This window comes from Furipterus horrens, unplaced genomic scaffold, assembly GCF_987537825.1.
Source record: "Furipterus horrens unplaced genomic scaffold, mFurHor1.1.pri manual_scaffold_2, whole genome shotgun sequence".
Classification (NCBI taxonomy): domain Eukaryota; kingdom Metazoa; phylum Chordata; class Mammalia; order Chiroptera; family Furipteridae; genus Furipterus; species Furipterus horrens.
In genome coordinates, this window is record NW_028327172.1 from 210,274,102 (window position 1) to 210,293,256 (window position 19,155).

The 19,155-nt window shown below is 44.5% G+C and overlaps 1 protein-coding gene across 1 annotated transcript in view; it reads left to right on the forward strand.

Annotated features, from left to right (window-relative positions):
- The window catches only part of PROM1 (prominin 1), a 92,856-nt gene that overhangs the window by 54,806 nt on the left and 18,895 nt on the right, over positions 1-19,155 (forward strand). The window contains exons 6-13 of the mRNA XM_090267054.1: positions 326-389; positions 1,063-1,152; positions 5,183-5,400; positions 7,177-7,251; positions 9,528-9,591; positions 13,587-13,746; positions 16,224-16,376; positions 17,620-17,743. Of these exons, the coding sequence (XP_090123180.1) occupies positions 326-389; positions 1,063-1,152; positions 5,183-5,400; positions 7,177-7,251; positions 9,528-9,591; positions 13,587-13,746; positions 16,224-16,376; positions 17,620-17,743 (948 nt within the window). The remainder of the gene's footprint in view (positions 1-325; positions 390-1,062; positions 1,153-5,182; positions 5,401-7,176; positions 7,252-9,527; positions 9,592-13,586; positions 13,747-16,223; positions 16,377-17,619; positions 17,744-19,155) is intronic.

The following is a 19,155-nucleotide window of genomic DNA, read 5'->3' on the forward strand; positions in this document are numbered from 1 at the left end:
AAACACCAGGCTGGACGCTGGCAGGGCAGGAGGCCGTAGGGAGAGGGATCCACGCATGCCCAGCCACGCCAGCCCGGCCCAAGCAGCCCCACAGCCAATGCACGGAATCCTGAGAAACAATAGATCATGTTTCTTAAGCCAGTGAGCTTTGGGGTCTTGTTAAGAAGCCTGAGTGTCAGCAAATGTAAACATCTCTAAGAACCTGCTTCCTTTTTTTTTTTTTAAATGTTTTGGTTTCGGGATAATTTTTTGTATGTTCAATCTCTTTTTATGGTGGCTATGGATCTTCGAAGAGAAACTCTCATGTTCTTTTATTTTGCTTTAGCAAATCAACTATGTCCTGGGCCAGTACAGCACTGCCAAGGAAAAGGCTTTCTCAGATCTGGACAGTGAGTACAATGTCAAGGTGCCCCAAGTTTTTCCGCCTGTGTTTTGGCTGGAAGGTGCTAGGGCCGCCTCCCACAGAACACGGACAAGAGATGACGTAGGCCGTTCTATTTCTCTGTGAAAGGAAAGGAAATTCCCAACCAGGGGCTGCTCTGCCCGCAGAGTGACATGAGGTGACATTTGGCAACATCCAGCGATATTTTCGGTTGTCCCAACAATTGAGGGGGTTGGTCAGGGCCAGTGGCATCCGTTGGAAGAGGCCAGGGATGCCACTAAAAACCCCACAATGCACAAAACGCCTCCAGAACAGACAGCTACCCAGGCCCTACTATCAGCAGTGCCAAGGTGGCGAGCCCCTGGTCTGGCTGGAGATATTTAGGTTCGCAGGCAGTCACGGCGCGAGATGATAAACAGTGTGTTCCTAGCACAATTAAATACCGAGTCTCTGGTGATTAATTTCTCACTGGGGCCCAGCTGGTGTGGGGACTTGGAAGAGCATAAAGAAGCCTCCACAGAAGAGTATCACCCAAACAGAGTCCATAATAAAAACGGGATTTCTCGGCGGGAGAGACTGGAGGTGGTTTCCCACACCTTGCGTGGCAGAGAGCATGAGTGGGAACAGGCAGGGAGCACATGGAATGACCCTCTCACCCCCTTATGCTTCTTTGAATTTAGATATTAAGTCATTGCTAGGAGGCGGAATTCACGAACAGCTGAGCCCTAAAGTGACCCCCGTTCTTGATGACATCAGGGCCATGGCAGCAGGTAAGTGCGGTGATAGACCGAAGGGACCGAGAGGATGTTCCACCTGGAAGTTGCGGCCTTCCCAGGTTCACTCTCCCTTTTCATGGTTCCCTGAGAACTGCTGGGGCGACAGACACCATCTGTGCTCTTGCGGACAGGCCATGCACACTGTGTCACAGCAGTATTTTTCCTAAAGAGACCTGGGTTTATTTCTGGGCTTTCTATTCTGTTCCATTGATCTGTTCGTCTGTTCTTATGCCAGTACCAGACTGTTTTGATTACAATAGCCTCGTAGTAGAGTTTGATGTCAGGTATCGTGACCTCTCCTACTTTGTTCTTCTTTCTCAAGATTGCTGAGGCTATTTGGGGTCATTTTTGGTTCCATATAAATTTTTGAAATATTTGTTCTAAATCTGTGAACTATGTCATTGGTATTTTAATAGGGATTGCATTGAATCTATAAATTGCTTTGGGTAGTAGGGTCATGTTAATGATGTTGATTCTTCCCATCCATGAACATGGTATATGCTTCCATTTATTTGTATCTTCCTTAATTTCTTTCTTCAGTTTTCTGTAGTTTTCTAAGTACAGGTCTTTTACCTCCTTGGTTAGATTTATTCCTAAGTTCTTTATTTTTCTTGTTGCTATAGCAAGCTGGTGTCATTGTTGTCATACCGATGGCCTACAAGTCATTTGAAATAATAGTGGCAGAATTTGATAGGGGCCCGCCACCTGATTTTGTTGGTCAATTGTTGGAACACAGGTGTGCTCATTCATTCAGGCATCCTCCATGGCTGCGTTCACCCTAGGATGACACCCCTGTGGCCCACAAAGCCTGAGATGTTTACCACCTGGTCCTTCTACAGAAAAACTTTGTTGACTTCTGTGATAGAAAACAATAAGCCTATAGAGTTTTAGCTTTGGTGTCTATTGATTACTCTTTCCTTTTCCCCCCTGAAAGAACTCGTTCTGCAAACTAAAAGGACGCATAATGTGTTCGAAGTCACCACAGCTGATAGTATAAGTGAACAGACATGCTGATCTTAATAAACTGCATATTGGACTGCAATTAAAAAAAAAAATAGACCTCCCGGGCCCTTCCAGATGTTGAGAACACATCTGTGCTATGTACCAGGTGCTCTTCCTATGTCAGATTAGTCAGTGCTCACAACCCTGAGGTGGGGTTACTCACATTTTACAAACTCGGGACAGTAAGGCCTGGAGATGATGTAACTTGTCAAAGATCAGGGGGCTGGGAGGTGGTAGAGTTGGGGTTCAGACCCCAGTCTGGCTATAAAGCCTGTGCTGCCTGGACTGTCCTACAGGATGTTTGGGTCCATTTGGGAACATGAAGTTGTAGGGTGCCTCTGTGCCATCCATGGTCAGACAGCAGCATCGCTCTGGGGGAAGACGTAGGAATATGGGGTCAAGAGCTGGTGTGGCCAGGCGAGGAGGCCAGGTGTCCCCGTGCCCCATATACCTCGGGAGTCAGTGCGTTTGGATGATTGGTTGGCCAAGATCTCTTCCAGCTCTGAAACTCTGTGCAGGTAACGGCTGTGCAGCAGTGGACGAGCAATGCCACGTGGTTGGCACGGGCCTTGGCGTCTCGCCCCGTGGTTTGCTCAAGTTTTAACGTTTGAATTATAGTTCTCTTTGGATGAAAGGCAATCAAAGCACATTTATTTTCTTCTTCAGTGCCTCGTGTATTAGCATTAAAGTTCTATTTTTTAAAAGCCAAGCCAACTAAGTGACAGTTGAGCCTTGGGTGCTGGCCAAGGCTTTTTAAAAGGTGCTTAATAAACTGCTTTGGCAATTTATTTTGCTAAAAAGTCTTTGCCGGTTTATGTGTTTAGTAGCCTTTGGCGAGAGCAGAAACATACAAAGTTATTTGTGCAAATCATATTTGAGCTGCACGTCAGGGTCTGTAAAGGAAATGTGCCACGCGCTGGTAAAATGTTAATTAAGTAAAATGGAGATTCTGAAATATTTCTTCACTGACTTCAGATACATAATCCATGATCTTGACAGGCCGGGAATGACTCCCAGAGTTGTAACCCACTAGATATTTTATAGATATAGAATGCTTTGAAGCCTTTGGAAAATATATGCATATTTATACCTCTCAGTCCCGGGGACAAGACAGAATATTACCCATAACCCGGAGTGTCCGTAGACAGTGCCCAACTGGCCACCTGTTCTCTAGGCCACCAGTTTATTTTATTACCCATCATTATTTTGTTGTTGTTGTTGTTTGTTTGTTTCTTGCCTTAAAATGACTTATCTTAAAGTCACAGTGGAAAGGGAAACCGTGAGAGGAAAACCACACGGCATGAAAAGCTGAGGTGTGTGCCGTGGGGTGGGAAGTGCGTTCTGGTATGCTCTTCTGCCCTCTGTCATGTCTTTCTGGTTGCAGCTGTGTTCTTTTTCTTTTTTCTCTGTCTTTGCTAAGGTAGATATTTATTGAGCCTCTGATATGAGCAGGTACCGGCCCCATTCTTTGCCAATAATTCTGGGAGGTGGGTAGAAGAGATGAGAAACCAAGGCCCAGAGTGACTCCTTGATAAAATCTTAAATATCATTATAGTTTCAAATATTGTTAGGCTACAATTGGAGCAAAATTCAAGAGAAAAGATTGTTCGAAGCAAACTAAGATTTCCTATTCAGAGGAGATGTAGAATTTGGGATCCAATGGTCACACAGTCCAATCCTGGAAGCCTCCCTGGGGCTCATCAAGGCCAGGTGCTAAGGGTCCACCCTGGAGGGTGTGGGCACTGCCATCTCCTAAGAGCAGACCTGCTAAGATGCCATCGAGAATGACAGACTCTCCTAGTAACCAGACAGGACCCAGCCAGCTTCCTCATTTACAGATGGGGAAACCGAGGTCCCGAGAGGTGAAAGAGTTTGCCAGGGGTGCTGTTACAAAGCACTAGCAGACTGGGAGATGCCACCTCAAACTACTTTTGATTCCACAACACGCAAGCATTACAGTGTGTGTGTGTGTGTGTGTGTGTGTGTGCGCACGCGCGTGTGCGTGTGTTATTGTTTCATGTTCTATAGTTTCAGCTCTCAAGGTCACGTGGTAACCCAGAAAAGTTGTTGAGATGAGTTTTTAAGGCCATTCACACTTTTCCTAGTAACACCCACATGTGGCTCTGCCACCTGTTTTGTGAGCCTGAAAGACTTACTTGCTTAGAAGAAAGGCAATGTCCTCTTACTCAAACCTCCCAGCACCTTTTACTGTGGCTGTAAGTCACTGTAGAAAAGAGTTGTAAATTTGCCACCTCCCTAGTCATGAATACGGAGCTCTATGCCCCAGAGAAACCCAGGTAACAAGCAATTAGTGGGACTGTCTCTGTATCAGAATGTGTTCCAGGCTGCAGGGCTCCCAAAATAAAAGCAGATGGACTCGCAGTCACTGAGGATGTTCAGCCTGATGGTTCTAATTCCCACACTGCGTGGCCCGCACGGTGGTGGTTCCACTGTTTGCAGACGAGGAAATTGCTGAAGGACGGTCAGGCATCGGCTTCCGGTTACACAGCACGCGGGGAAGCTCGTATCTGCACACGGGCCTGCCTGAACCCCAAACAGTGCTCCTAACCGTTGCTCTGTGTTTAAATTGCAGCTCTTTGACTTCCCGTAGCTAAAATACGGCTGGGTGTGATCAGTGTTTCAGGGGGGTCAAAGCTGCTTGGGAGGAAAGATGTGAGCTTGTCTGGGCTGACCTCTGCAAGGCGGGGCGATGCTAGAGTGGTGCCACCTTGTCCTGAGGCTGCTCTGCCGATGACAGCCAGTTAATGTCATATCCGGATGTCTACACCGTGTTCCCCACGTGGGAAAGCTGAGCTGGTCATAGTGGTGGGCAGTGGAGGCCAGCAATGTCTTCTGTGTTTCCCTCTTAGACTGCCCCTCGCAGCAGGCCCTTCTGGTGGCCTTCCAGTGGCATTTACGTGTTCATCTCAAGTTCCCTTAGGGGACTTCTGTAGATGAGAAGTGGTTTGCCATGGCCAGTCCAGTGGGTGCCTCTGTTCTAAGGTGGACTGTGTTCCTACAGCGATCAGAGAGACCAAAGAAGCCCTGCTGAACGTGAACAAAACCTTAGAGGAGCTGAAAACATCAACTGCACAGCTCAGCACCAGCCTGCACGATGTTAAAACCAACCTGGAGCAATCGCTCAATGACCCCATTTGCTCTGCACCGTCAGAGACGGCCACCTGCAATGACGTCAGAATGACGCTAAACCAACTGGATGACAACACCAACCTGGGTCAGGTGAGGACAGCGACCGTGCTGCAGGGTTGTGTCTTTGGGACAGCTGGCCAGAGGTAGGTGTGGGTGCGCCTGTCAGGTGCCTGGCGGCCTGGGTCTCCGTCGGCCTTCGCAGTTAGCCGGTCGCCACGTTGGAACCGCAGCGGGGGGCGGGGGGGCGGGGGCAGAGGGGTAACGGGAAACCTTTCCTGGTGAGGTGTCTGCGATGCACTTCATGAAACATCAGAATGAATTCAACCTGTTTAAGAAAGGGAAGCAGAATGCATTTTTGTAGACTTTAAAAGTTAAAACGTATTTTGAAAGGATGTGTTTGGTATACTGACCACCTATGCCTAAATATGAAATAATTTCTCATATCCCCAAAGAGAAGATTAGGGTAAAAAAAGAATCTGAAACAACTTGAATATATAAAGTTCTACATATATAAAATAATCATATCTACTTAGAGTTTTTAATTTAACAAGACAGTGATATATACACATCACACTTATATCAAACTATTTTAATGCAGCCATATTTTCCTCACCTTCACATTTCATGAATCAGGTTTAGCCAAACACTTCACAACCAACATCTGTGTCTGCGTGTTTACTACAATCACTTTGGTGAGCATCAGACAGTTTGTTTACAGCCCAGGAGCTGCACTTGCACTGAAATTGAGATTGGGTCTTTTTGAACGTAACGTTTTAGTCTGGCGTACTTCCAAACCTGAAGGAAATCTCCGAGAAGGGTACAAGGGGCCCCTGTCTACGCCCGTTACGTAGGTCCACCAGTTACCAACATCTTGCTCCATTTGCTTGGTCACATCATTTTAGCCATTTATCCATTCATCCTCTGTCTCTTCATATTATCATATGTGTGCCTAAAATAGTGTGCATTTTGTTCTTTCCTCAACCGTTGGGATGTAAGTTACAAACAGTATGCCCTTTTACCCCTAAATATTCCCGAACTTGACACAGCTATTAAACAATGATCAGAGTTGGGACATACTCGTATAATGTTGACATAATACTACCTTCTAAACCACAGTTTGTATTCAGATTTTGCTAATTTTTCTAAAAATGCCCTTTATCACTGCTTCATTCCAGTTTAAGGTCCAGTCCAGGATCACATATACTCTTTGGTTTTGATGTCTCTAGAGCTTCTTCAATATGAAACAGTTTCTAAGTTTTTCTTTTGACACTGACATTTTTGAAGACTACAGGCCAATTATCATATAGGATAATCTTCAATTTATGTTTGTCTGATGTTCCTTCAGGATTAGCGTTAAAGTGTGCACATTTGTCAGGATATCACAAAAGCGATGCTGTGTCCTCCTTGGGGCATTGTGTCGGGAGGCCCAAGATGTTTGTCCCAGTATTGGCAAGAGATAGAACGCTTTAAATCCTGGCATAACATTGTATAAAATGAAAAATTTATTCCGGACAACGCACCAATATAAACACCGACTGTTGTACTCTTAAATGTGTTTTTTAAAAAGTCGTTTACAACTTTGTCCAACAATATTCACTACCTGAAATTGTGAGGTCATGCCTATTTGACCTGTGTTAAATTTCTCTCCCTCATTTTTACCTGACTATGGCGGGAGACTTCCAGACATCTACAGCTAGTGTTTAATACGGGCCATTCTGAGCTAAATGTGTTTTCCCCAAACAGTACTATTGTTCAAAAGAAATTTAGATCACACCCTATAATATAGAGCCTTGGGACTTGGATATAAGATGACAAATGATTTTGGGGGTAACCAGCTTGTCTTGTATTTTGTCTTACACATTTCAGCTCCCATCTTTGGATAAGGAAATTGACAATGTTACTGAAGTTCTTCGAACAGATTTGTCCAGCCTGGTCCAAGAGGTACGTGGGGGTTTTTTTTGGAAACTATACAGTAGCTTATTTTAAATAATAGAAAATAGGGAACAACAAAAAAAAAGAAGTGAAATTCTGGAGAGGGGTTGCCAAGAGGGGTGATAACCGTTACCTTCCAGGTAATTTTGTTCATCATTCCAACTCAAGTAATGTTTGTTAAGCATCTCTTATGTGCAAAGCACCACCCTAGGACCAAAGGGAGGAAAAGAAACACAGGATCTCACCTTCCCAGGGCTCAGAACCTGGTGGGTGAAGTGCAGGACCCCACAAGGACTGTGACATGAGCTGCCCCCCGCCGCCCGCGCGTGAGTCAGCATGTTGGTGCTCTGTCTCCCGGCCCGCTCGCGCACGCCACGCTCTGCCCGCCTCCCTCCCTTTGCCAGCTGCTTAGGGCTCTTTTCAGTTTCATGTTTCACTTTCTTAATGAGGCCTTTCCTGGGCATTGTGACCAGGTCAGACCCTGTTTTAACACGTTCTTACAGCGTTGCAAGTATTCGTTGTTAATTCCTCGTGATTGTAATTATTGCTTTAAGGTCTGGGTCAGCCCACTGGACTGTGAACCCTAAAGCAGGCAGGGACTCCGTTGGCCTAGATTTCTATAACCTACCAGTTGTTCCTATTTATTCAGCCAAGATCTTGAGCGCCCCGTGCATATTTCTCTGTAGAGTAGGGTTCAGTTCGAGTGCCCTGGGCCTGCAGGGAAGGGAGAGAATAGTTTTATTCTTGACTCTGTCTTTTAGCGTGGGTATGAAGATATCATCAAATGGCTATTAAACTCATCCCCATATAAACAAAGTACATATCTCCTTAAACAAGTCATGAAAACTCTTGGTCTTTGGACGCTGGTGTCCCATGGTTTGTTAAATATAGGAATTGGATTAGGAGACTCGTAAAGCTCCTTCCAGCCAGAAAACCTCCTATCACGGGTGACCTGCACAAGCCCAAAGACAGGCAGATGTAGTGGGGTCAGGGGCACAGAAAACCGGCACAAGCTCCAGTGGGCTGTGGGTGGCTTAGTCACCACTGAGGAGACAGGAGTCGGGGCGCTCTTTTGATGTCGTTGATGTTGCTAGCGTCAAGGGGAACCCCACTGGCACCACCAATACAAGGGAGTACGTCCCTGCCGAATCAGCCCTGGGCGGCTGATAAACAACGGGCATGTATTCCTCACGGTGTTGGCTGCTGGAAGTTGAGATCAGGGTGCCGGCGTGGTCAGGTTCTGGTGGGCCACCCCTTCCAGGGTGCAGGCGGTCATTTTCTCATTGTATCCCTTTAGCGTGATCTTCTCCTCCCATGGAGAGAGCTCTTTGGGGTCCCCTTTATAAGGGCACCGGTCCCACTCATGAGGCTCCGCCCTCCGGCCTGAATAGCCTCCCCCAAACCTCACCTCCTAATACCATCACTTTAGGGATTGGGATTTCAACATTTGCATTTTGAGGGGACACAGACATTAGTCCAGAACAGGTTGCAGTCGCTTAGTGTTCCCAGGTGGCTGGCTAAACGCGCCAGCTGACATAAACACAAATTAAACCCCGTCCAGGGGGAAGGCTGGCTCTTTAGTTGAATGACTTGGAAATAATGCCATTTTCCTGTCATAGATTAAGCCACACAGTGAGCTGGCTTGGCATGGATGACTTGTTTTTGTTTTAGCTCCACTATAACTTTTATGCTCTCTAAACTGTATTTTAGGACATTATTGTTTTCCGTGAGAATCGATCTCCAATTTTATTGTGTGATTGCAATGGAAAATAAGGTTGTATTTTGAGAAATCCTTACATATGAGCCATATATGAATTTATATCTGCACTGGTGCATTGTATGGATCAGGGTTTCTTAGCCTCCGCCCTGCTGACACTTGGGGTGGGCAGTTGTTTGTGGCGGGGTCTGCCCTGTGCATTGCAGGATATTTATTAGCACCCCTAACCCTGGCCCACGCAATGCCAGCAGCGCCACCCCTCCCCCACCCCCACCCCCGTTGTGATAACCAACAAGTCTCTGGACATTGTCAAATGTCTCCTTGGGGACAAAATTGTCCCCATTTGAGAAACATAGTATAGTATTGATAGATGTAAACTTTGAACATGAGTTAAAAGTTAAAAATTAAAAACTTTTAGCGTGATATTTGATGGATGCAATTGAAAATCTCCTCTAAAGGCAATCTTTATAGACTTTTAAAATTTTGCTTCTCTATAATAAATGAGTAATGGTTAACTGCTTTTCTACTCAACACGTACATCAATTTATTTTTTTCAACTATGTTTCAGGGCTATAAGTCCTTTAATGATATACCTGAGATGGTGCAGAACCAAACCGTGGACATGGTATCAGGTGAGATTCACAGTTGGAAATAATTTTGTTTTTCTCCTTCTTAAGAATTGAATGGTCAGTACAAAGAAATGTATTAAGAATTGTATTGTTCTTTTTCCCTCTTAAAAAAAATATTCTCTCACTAAGACCTAGAAAGGTAAATGAATATCAGAGCTTTTCAATGGTGCCACCTTCACATGTGATGTGGTTTTTCAAAATAATGATTCTCCTGTGACCACGGATTAACATCACCCTGTTGGTGGAGGGCCACCCTGGGGTGACAAGCCCTCTTCGTGAGCTGTCAGAGCTAACAAGAGCCAAAGTTTGAAAGGTCACATCCTGACTATTTGCCCTGGGGAAAACCTGTAGATTACTACCGCTCCTAAAAGGACTTAGAAGTGATTTTTGAAGGATTGTATAAGGATTTACTTTGTTTTTGAAGATGTTCATTCGCCTCTTATTGCTGATGTAATGATAACTTAGGCTTAAGGTGGCTCACAATTTTGGAGAGACAGCCTGGTGTTGAGCACATTCTACTGGTCTTAAATGGCCGACTCGTGTTGTATTTAGGTTTTGGTATTTAGGGTGAATGGGCAGAGAAAGAATGTGGTGTGGACAGTTCTTGGTGCAGGAATGGGGATAAACCTGAGTTATTTGCTGAAAGAAGAAATCTCTGAAGCTGTGCAAGACTATATTCTCTCTCTCTCTCTCTTTTTTTGTCTGTAGGACATTAACTAACTTTTATTTTTATTTTTTAACATTATTTTTATTGTTGACACTATTTAAGATGTCCCCATTTCCCCCCTTTGCCACTCCAACCCAGCCTCTGCGCCCCTTCCTCCTGGCTATCACCACTGTTGTCTGGGTCTATGGGTTATATATATATATGATATGGGTTTTTGGCTAATCCCTTAACCTTTTTTCATCTAGCCCCCTCCTCTCCCCTCCCCTCTTGACAACTGTCAGTCCGTTCCATGTGTCCAGGCCCCTGTTTCTGTTCTGTCTGTCAGTTTATTTTGTTCATTAGATTCCACACATAAGTGAGATCATGTGGGTATTTGTCTTTCTCTGACTGACTTATTTCACTTGGCATAATGATCTCCAGGTCCATCCATGCTGTTGCTAAAGGTAAGATTTCTCTCTTTTTCACAGCCGTGTAGTATTCCACCGTGTAAATGTACCACGGCTTCTTATCCACTCATCTACTGATGGGCACTTGGGCTGTTTCCAGATTTCGGCTATTGCGAATAACGCTGCAATGGACATAGGGGTGCTTATGTTCTTTCGAATTGTTGTTTCGGGTTTCTTAGGATATATTCCCAGCAGTGGGATCGCTGCATTCCCACCAACAGTGCACGAGGGCCCCCTTTTCTCCACATCCTCACCAGCACTTGTTTATTGACTTACTGATGGTCACCATTCTGGCAGGTATGAGGTGACATCTCGTTGTGGTTTTAATTTGTATCTCTGTAATAATTAGTGACCTTGAGCATCTTTTCATATGTCTGTTGGCCCTCTGTATGTCCTCTTTGGAGAAGTGTCTACTCGGGTCCTTTGCCCATTTTTCTTCCCTTTCTTTCTTTCTTCCTTTTTTGCCCATTTTTCAATTTTATTTTTTTTTATCTTCCTGTGGGTGAGTTGTATAAGTTCTTTATATATTTTGGTAATTAACTCATTACCAAATGTATCATTGGCAAATTTATTCTTCCATTCAGTGGGTTCCCTTTTCATTTTGTTGAAGGTTTCCTTTGCTGTGCAAAACCTTTTTAGTTTGACATAGTCCCATTGGTTTATTTTTTCCTTTGTTTCCCTTAAAGACTTAAATGTAAGTTGCAAAACCGTAAAAACCTTGGAAGAAAACATAGGCAGTAAAATCTCAGACTATCTTCTCTTTTTTTTCAAAATCCTTTTCTCAATGATTCTTTTCATCTATTGATCAAGTGGTTTGAAATATTGTGTTAGGTAGAGGTAATTGATTTTTCCCCCCTAATAGTGTTCTTTCAACCCAGTAAGATTTTTGGTAAAAACAAACAAACACAAAAAAGTATTTTTCCATGACGCAGTGCTTTGGATGCCTTCTGGGTTCCCTTTTGTTCAATCTAAGACTGCAGCTGAAGACGTTCCCATACTGAAGACAAAGTCCCCACTGTTGTATGCTAGCATCTGAAGGCTGACACATGCTGTACGTCTGATGGCCACCTGCTTACTAATCAGTGTTTACTTTCTCTGTCTCCCCTTCCCAGACCTCTTCTGCAGCCCTCCCTTGTAAGTCTGGCAAAGCCAGGTGTGCGGAGTGCGTGAGCGAGGCCCATTGCACGCACTGTCATTGCCTAAACACAAGCCAGAGTTTTCCGGGCCTAGGCGAGTGCCACTCCATCAGCTGGAGGATAAATTGCTTACTTTCATGTTCTTCTAAAACAAATGGAAACCCTTAGCTCCCATGTTTTGATCATTCAGTCCTATCTTGTGCACATAGTTTAAGCACCTACTGTGGGCCAGGTCCTGCTGGGCTCTGGGAAAGGAGATGAATAAGGCATGACCTGTGCTTCCCTTTTGGTTGGGCATGTGTACAGGTGCCATTTATCACATTTATCATGTCCAGGTATGTGCAAGGGATCCAAAGTGGGGTAAGGGTGGAAGGCTTCCTGGAGGAAGTGACTTCTGAGGCCTGGAGAAGGCATTTGCTGAGAGAGGGCATCAGGCACACACAGAGTCACTGGGAAGTTGTGTTATGTGAGAGGGCAAGCAGCCTGAGAAGCAGAAGGGCCCAATTCTGAATTTAGGGAACTGTTCATAGGAAAGGGATCATTTTAAGTACCACCTCTCTCAAACTCCCAGAAATCCCAGCGGTAACAAAGAGGTCCATGGAGTCACCTTGTCAAGGCTGCTGGGGCTTTGGGCACACAGGCCATTTGGAGGAGGCGCTGAGCCACTGTGCAATGACAGCCTCCTCCTATGAGCTGTCAAGATTTCAGATATTTGTGAACAACACACTTTGAGAAAGGTTCTCACCATGTTTATGTAGTTCCACTTTGGACCATGCCACCACCTACCCAGAATTTACCAGGAGACCTAGGATCCCATGGCGAGGACTTAACCCTGTCTCAGCTGCTGCAGAGAGATTTCAGGATCAGGACTTTCCACTGCCTTGTGTGTTCACAGTCTGTCCACGTCAAGAAGCCTTGTGTGAGTGTCAGGCCAGGGGACACCTCACACCCCAGGTGGCTTTGATCCCAGGACCTGTTGTGATGGACAGACGCTTCCCAGAAGGCTGGAACTCATCCCTGCAAGATTAGGACAAAGACTAATGAGGACCGTTTGACCACTGGGAATACTGTTGCTTCTCGCCTGTCGGAAACACAGATGTGCTTTAACAAGCCTCAGTGTGTACGAGCCACACAACAATTTAACAAAAATACCACCCGGAGTCACGTGTTCAAAAAATCGGTCCTGGAGCATTAGTGTGCTCCTGGATGCCCTTTCTTAGATGGAGGAGTTTTTATATTACTGATTTATTTTTCTGAAATTACTTAACAGAAACTTTCAGAGTTAGAGAAACCCCATTTCTAGTCCTTTCTGAAAAAGAGACATGTGGGCAAGTATTTAACTAAACTATATGAGCTTCAAGGTCACTGTTATTAAACGGGAATCAGACGATCTACCTCAGTGGAATAAATGCGTTAACATTGATAAAAGTGCCTGGCTCAGGGTAGGCACACAGTCCATTTTAATCACCTGACCGTTTGTTTCTTTTTTCTTTTAAATAAGTAGAAGAAAACTCTGGCTTGATTTCAGCACCATATCATCAAAGTCCGCGCTCATGGCTTGCTGTTTCGTTAATTGCTTTTTGATGGTCTTGGCTACGTTTACGCTTGGTACAGAACCTTTTCATGCTTTAAGTGCATACATAACACAAGAAAAAGTAGACATGGTTCAAGTTTTTCAGTTTGGTCCCGAAACAAAGTTTCTGTTTCCTCTAGGTTTGAAATACATAACTGAGGTATTTTTGTTTTCAGATATCAAAGGTACCTTGAATTATTTTGGTTCAAGTATCAAAAATATAAAGGAACAGATTTCTCTTCAGGATAAACTGTCAAGTTTCTTGGATCACATCGATTCCATTGAAAGGTACATCCAGCGCAGACTCCCCATACTGGAAGAATATGATGCGTACAGGTGAGAGCCTCCTTGGGTCTGGTAGGCTAGGGGAGGACACCTTGCTAGGGAATGGGATAGAAACTGGACATGAAAACCAGGATAATCTTTATCAGAGCAAGTTGTACAAAGAGGCCATAACCTGATGGATTCACCCTGGTTTGCACTCATTAGAAAAGTTGAAGTGTCCACTTTGTCAGGACAGATACTAAAATCAAAACCAAATGATATTTCGGGGACGCATGTGGCCGCCTGCGTGGTTGTCACGATATTCTTGACTGTATTCCTGGTGCTGTAATTTACACCTCTGTGACTGTTCTGTAACTACCAGTTTGTACTTGATTTCTTCGTCGGGGGACCACAATAAACTTCATGATTGTCTCAGCACTATGCTGTACATCTGAAACTAATAGAGAATGATATGGAATGTAAGCTGTAGTTGAAAAGAAAAAGAATCACAGATCATAAAACCTGAGAAGTAAATATATTACAGAAATTAAATAAAATGAAATAAAATTGTAACTCTACAAAGAACACGAGCACGGTTGCCGCACAGAGAGGGCATGCAAATTCAGGAAGCACTCCATATTTTTATTTAATGTGAAGACTGGGAAGTTCTCGAGCCAAATCTTTAATAAGTTGCAATTTTGATGTCATGAGTGCCTTCTAGACTCTCCGTTATAATTATCTAGAGCATGTACCAAGATTTTAAAATGTCCAAGTAATTCAGAAGGACAAGAGCATTGAGGTAAGATTCTTCCCATCACTGGTTTATAAAATAACTACAGAGAGATTGGTGCTTGCAGAAAGAATATCCCTGAACCCAGCCAGTTGTTCCAAGAGCTCAGGCAAGCCGCTCCAGTTTGCCCATGAGAAAGTGCTAGTGGTGGGGTTTGGCCCCAGGAGGTGCTGGTGGCCATCTCTGACCCAGTGCTAGGGCGGGAAGGACCTGGAGACTGGAGGTGTTTAGAGGGCCAGGTGAGATGTTAGGATCCCCTCTCCTCTCTGAAAGGCTCAGCCCCTGGAACTGTTCTTGCTGCCCAAACCCAAGAACGTTCCAGACATGGTCATTCCTATTCAGGTCATTAATTATGCAAGAGCACAAGATAAATAGTAACAACAGTCACTAGCCTTTAGGGGACATTACAGTGTGCCCACCAAGCACTGTCCATATGACATCTGAGATCAGATGCACAGACCCCCCCAGCCACCACCCCCCCGCCCCCCCCGCCCCCCCGCCCCAGGTTGTGTCCTATTTATAGCCTGGTTTTATAGGAAATTGAGGCTCAGGGGAGTGAAGTGACTCACTTAGGGCCGCAACAACATCGCAGAGGTGCGCTTTCAACCCCATCAGACTCGTCTCTTAATTATTGCCCCGAAAGCAACAAACCATTTTCCTACCCTGGGGCTAGGCTGCCCCAGTGGGTAATCAAGACAAACATAAGACAGACCCCTTCTCAGTGAACTTAGAGTTTCACAAATGGGAAGAATAATACAGTTAACAGTCGATATATTAGCTTCCCCTGCCCAGAGACCATCAGCTCATTTTTAAAAGAAATAGAACTAAGCAGATGAGGCGTGCATTAACGGTAAAAGATTTCTGAGGCCAGGTTCCATGGCTTATTTAATTATGTGTCCCCAAGATCTGGAACAAAACTCCACAGAATGGATGCAGATGACTATTATTATAATTATCAAGATTGCTCTTAATTGAATGAAAAGCTTTAGGGACCGGCTTTTTGTCTCAGGCGTAAATTCTTTATTTTTTGAGTGTTTTAAAGGTTGGAAAACATTTTTACTCTCAGCTGCCGGAAAAGCTTATTGTATGTTCCAGGAATGCCAGTAAGACCTAATGGAGGACCCATTATCCTAAGATGTCACACAGGACCATTACGAAATTGAGATTTGCATTCTGCAGGCATTTGATTTAGGATGCTTACAAAATTCTAAACTATTCAATGCAATCATCACGAAGAGAATTTCTGGTTCCATAAAGAACACAATGCCCCCTAAATATTGCTGCAACCACAAAATATTTTGGAGAAAGACCTGGGGGAATAGCCAATATTGCTTCATCTGTTGGCCAATCATGATCTGTTTACATCTCATCATGATTCTAATAACTAAGCACATACAGCGTTAGGAACCTTGAAAGGATGTAAATGTCAAGACTCATTGTTACCAGCAGCCCTGGAGAAGTTGGGCAAACCCTGCTTATGAGCTCCCCAGAAGTGAAGCCAAGGAAGAAAGCAATGATCCCATGACCATGGAGTGAGAACACTTGAAAACCAAGTTAAAAATTAAGGTTTCTTTTTAGTTGGGTTGGAAGACCAGCGGTGGGAAGGCATCTTTTCATGTCACCCTCTGAGGAATTAACGGGGGAATCTGATATTTGATTTGCAAGTGGTACTCAACGGCTTCGATCCCGGTACAACAGCTTGGGTGCTATGATGGTGTCATCTCTTCCATGTGTAGTAACACTGTACTTGTCTCACCAGGTGGCTGGGTGGCTTGGTTGCCTGCTGTTTGCTGACTCTCATCGTGATTTTTTATTGCCTGGGCTTATTGTGTGGCTTGTTTGGCTATGACCGGAATGCCACCCCCGCCAGGCGAGGCTGCGTCTCAAACACCGGGGGCATCTTCCTCATGGTGTGAGTATTTGCTCTTCCTGGCCACGTGGAGGGGTAGGAACTCAAGGAGGAGAGCAGTGACCCTGGTGATCCACGGATCTGGTGGCCTCTGGGCTGAGCATTCGGTTCCAGTGGTGTGTAGGTGTGATTGTACTTTCGTCAGTTTGAGAAATTTCATCAAGTAAAAAAGTAGAAGAGAATTCTAAATTAGTGGTACTTTGATAGACAAGTTTAAACATTGTTTATCTATGGTGGGTTCCTCTTTAAAGCAGCTATCATGGAAATGATTTCCAAGTTTGCTTTCTTTATTCTGATTATTTTTTCTCTGTATTCGTATCCATCCAACCATCCATCCATCCATTCATCCATCCATCATCCATCCTTCCATCCTTCCATCCTACCTTCCATCCATACATTCATCCCTCCATCCATCCATCCTTCCATCCTTTCATCTTTCCTTCCATGTTTCTTTCCATCCATCCTTCCTACCTTTCATCCATCCATCTATCCATCCATTCATTCATCCATCCATCCATCCATCCATCCCTCCATCCATCCATCCATCCATCCATCCATCCATCCATTCATTCACCAAATACTTGTTAAAGACTGACCTGGTATCAGACACTGTTCTGTATGGTCATCTAGCTTATTCCCTTTGAAACTCTAGGAACTTGACTTTGAACAGAGATTGCCTGTCCATCCCACCCTTCATGCTCTGCCAAGAATGCTCTTCTCCAGGGAGAAATTGGGCTGTGTGTCTCCTGTGCTTAAAGCCCTTCAGCAGCTTCCCCACCCTGGGTCCACCAGCCCCTATTCCGCACACCCCTACCTGCCTCTCGAGTGGCCATTCTCAGCACTCTGTGCCCTCTCTCTGGATACAGAACCACCTGGTTACCTTTCAGACTCTCAAGGGCATGTTTCCTGCCCCAGAACCTCCCTACTCACTGGGTCCTTCTGCAGAAAGCCTTGCTTTGCTCACCTGACTCAGAGCCCGTGTCTGAACCACGGTGCTGGCTGCAGGTGGACCCACGACTAAGCCATAAGCATTCCCTAGACACATGTGTGCTTAGGACTGAACGGCCACCGTGCTAACCACTTTCTGTCTTCCCTCCTGGGCGGGCTGACCCGTTCAGTCTACAAACAGCTGAGGATGCAGGTCCCCTTTCTACACCGAACAGGTATAGTCAGTGACTTCTGGTAGGTGATATTGAACATTGAATAAACCCTGTAGAATTCTTAACTTTATTTCTATTTCTTCCAGAGGGGTTGGAGTCAGTTTCCTCTTTTGTTGGATATTAATGATCATTGTGGTTCTTACTTTTGTTGTTGGTGGAAACGTAGAAAAATTGGTCTGTGAACCTTACCAAAACAAGAAGCTATTCCAGGTAAATGTAGTTTTTGTGACCATTATGGGAAGCTTGAGTCAAAACTTTGATTTCTCTATATCTTGTGGGTTTCTTCAAGAGCAGTGCAAAAGATGAGCCATTCGTTTTTATTCAATAACTTGAGATTCCTTCTGTTACTTCTTGAGCAAAAAATACGTTAGTATTTTGTTTGTAAGTGAGATCGATACCAGGACTTGAGGCCTGTGTATCAGTGGGCAGAGGCGGGTTAAGGTCGGTTGAGGCCCCGGGCAAAGAAGAAAATATTGGACCCCTTGAAAAAAAGAGAGAGACTGGGAAAATAAAAATACACGTTAACCATGTTTTATGCAGCGTAGTCATGAAAGCCAACTTGGTGTCATTAGAAAAAAGTGTAAAATTGGGGTTTTGCGGGGCCCTGCAGAAGTCGGGGCCCAGGGCACGTGCCTGGGGCGGGGTGCCCACTGTTAAATCCGCTTCTGTCAGTGAGGATGGTAATATTTTAAGAGAAGAAAATTTTCCTCAGCGGTAGTTCTCAAATGTGTCTGGAAATATCAGAAGATAAATTCCTGGGTTCCTCTCATCCTCTCGGAAGTTTCTGACATTTAAGGTTTCCCAGATGACAGTTATCCACACAGATGGTTTGGGGCCATAAATCTGAAGTGAAAGGGATGATAAATGACATGCCTCCTGGCAGACAGTTCGTCCCTGGCGGGCGTCTGTGGAGACAGTTAGAAACTGAACTCCAGCCTCCCTTCCTCCTTCCAAAACCAGCTACCGCTGACTCCGGGGGACGATTTCACATTTCGTTTTCAAAGAAGGAAGGCTTGGTTCACACGCCTGTCTCCTAACTTTGCCTTCCCAATGTTTTTCTCCAGATTCTGATTTTTTAAATATATTTCTGTTTTCTTGCTTTATTGTATGGTATGTATTTTCCATCTCAGACCTGTTATAAAATCAGGTGAATGGCTGTTAAAGTATCCGGTTGTTGTCATGGCATTTTAATTATTCAGTTGGTTGAGGAAAATTAAATTGAAAGCATCAATTTGTCAAATTATCTTCACTTGGCCTCTTGATAAAAAAATAGTAATAATACATCCAGCCGGACTTTATTATCTTCCATCCTGTGTTAAATCATTAAAAAATAATTCTTGAAAAATAGGGGATATTTTGAAACCATTTACACTCCTCAAGCACATATACAGCTGTGCACTCATTAACCTGTCTTAAATATATGTGATGTGAATCAGAGAAAGGATGAATGTTCATTCATCTGGCCCAGAGAGAAGCAGTGAAGAGCTTGGTCAGCTGCTTCATGACTTTCCTTTAGCTACTCTGCATCAGACTGTCTATTCTTCTCACATTCCTGATGTGTTTGTTTCACTAAAAAGTAGTTTTCTCCAAAAAAAGTGACTTCAATAATTCTTGTCGATGCT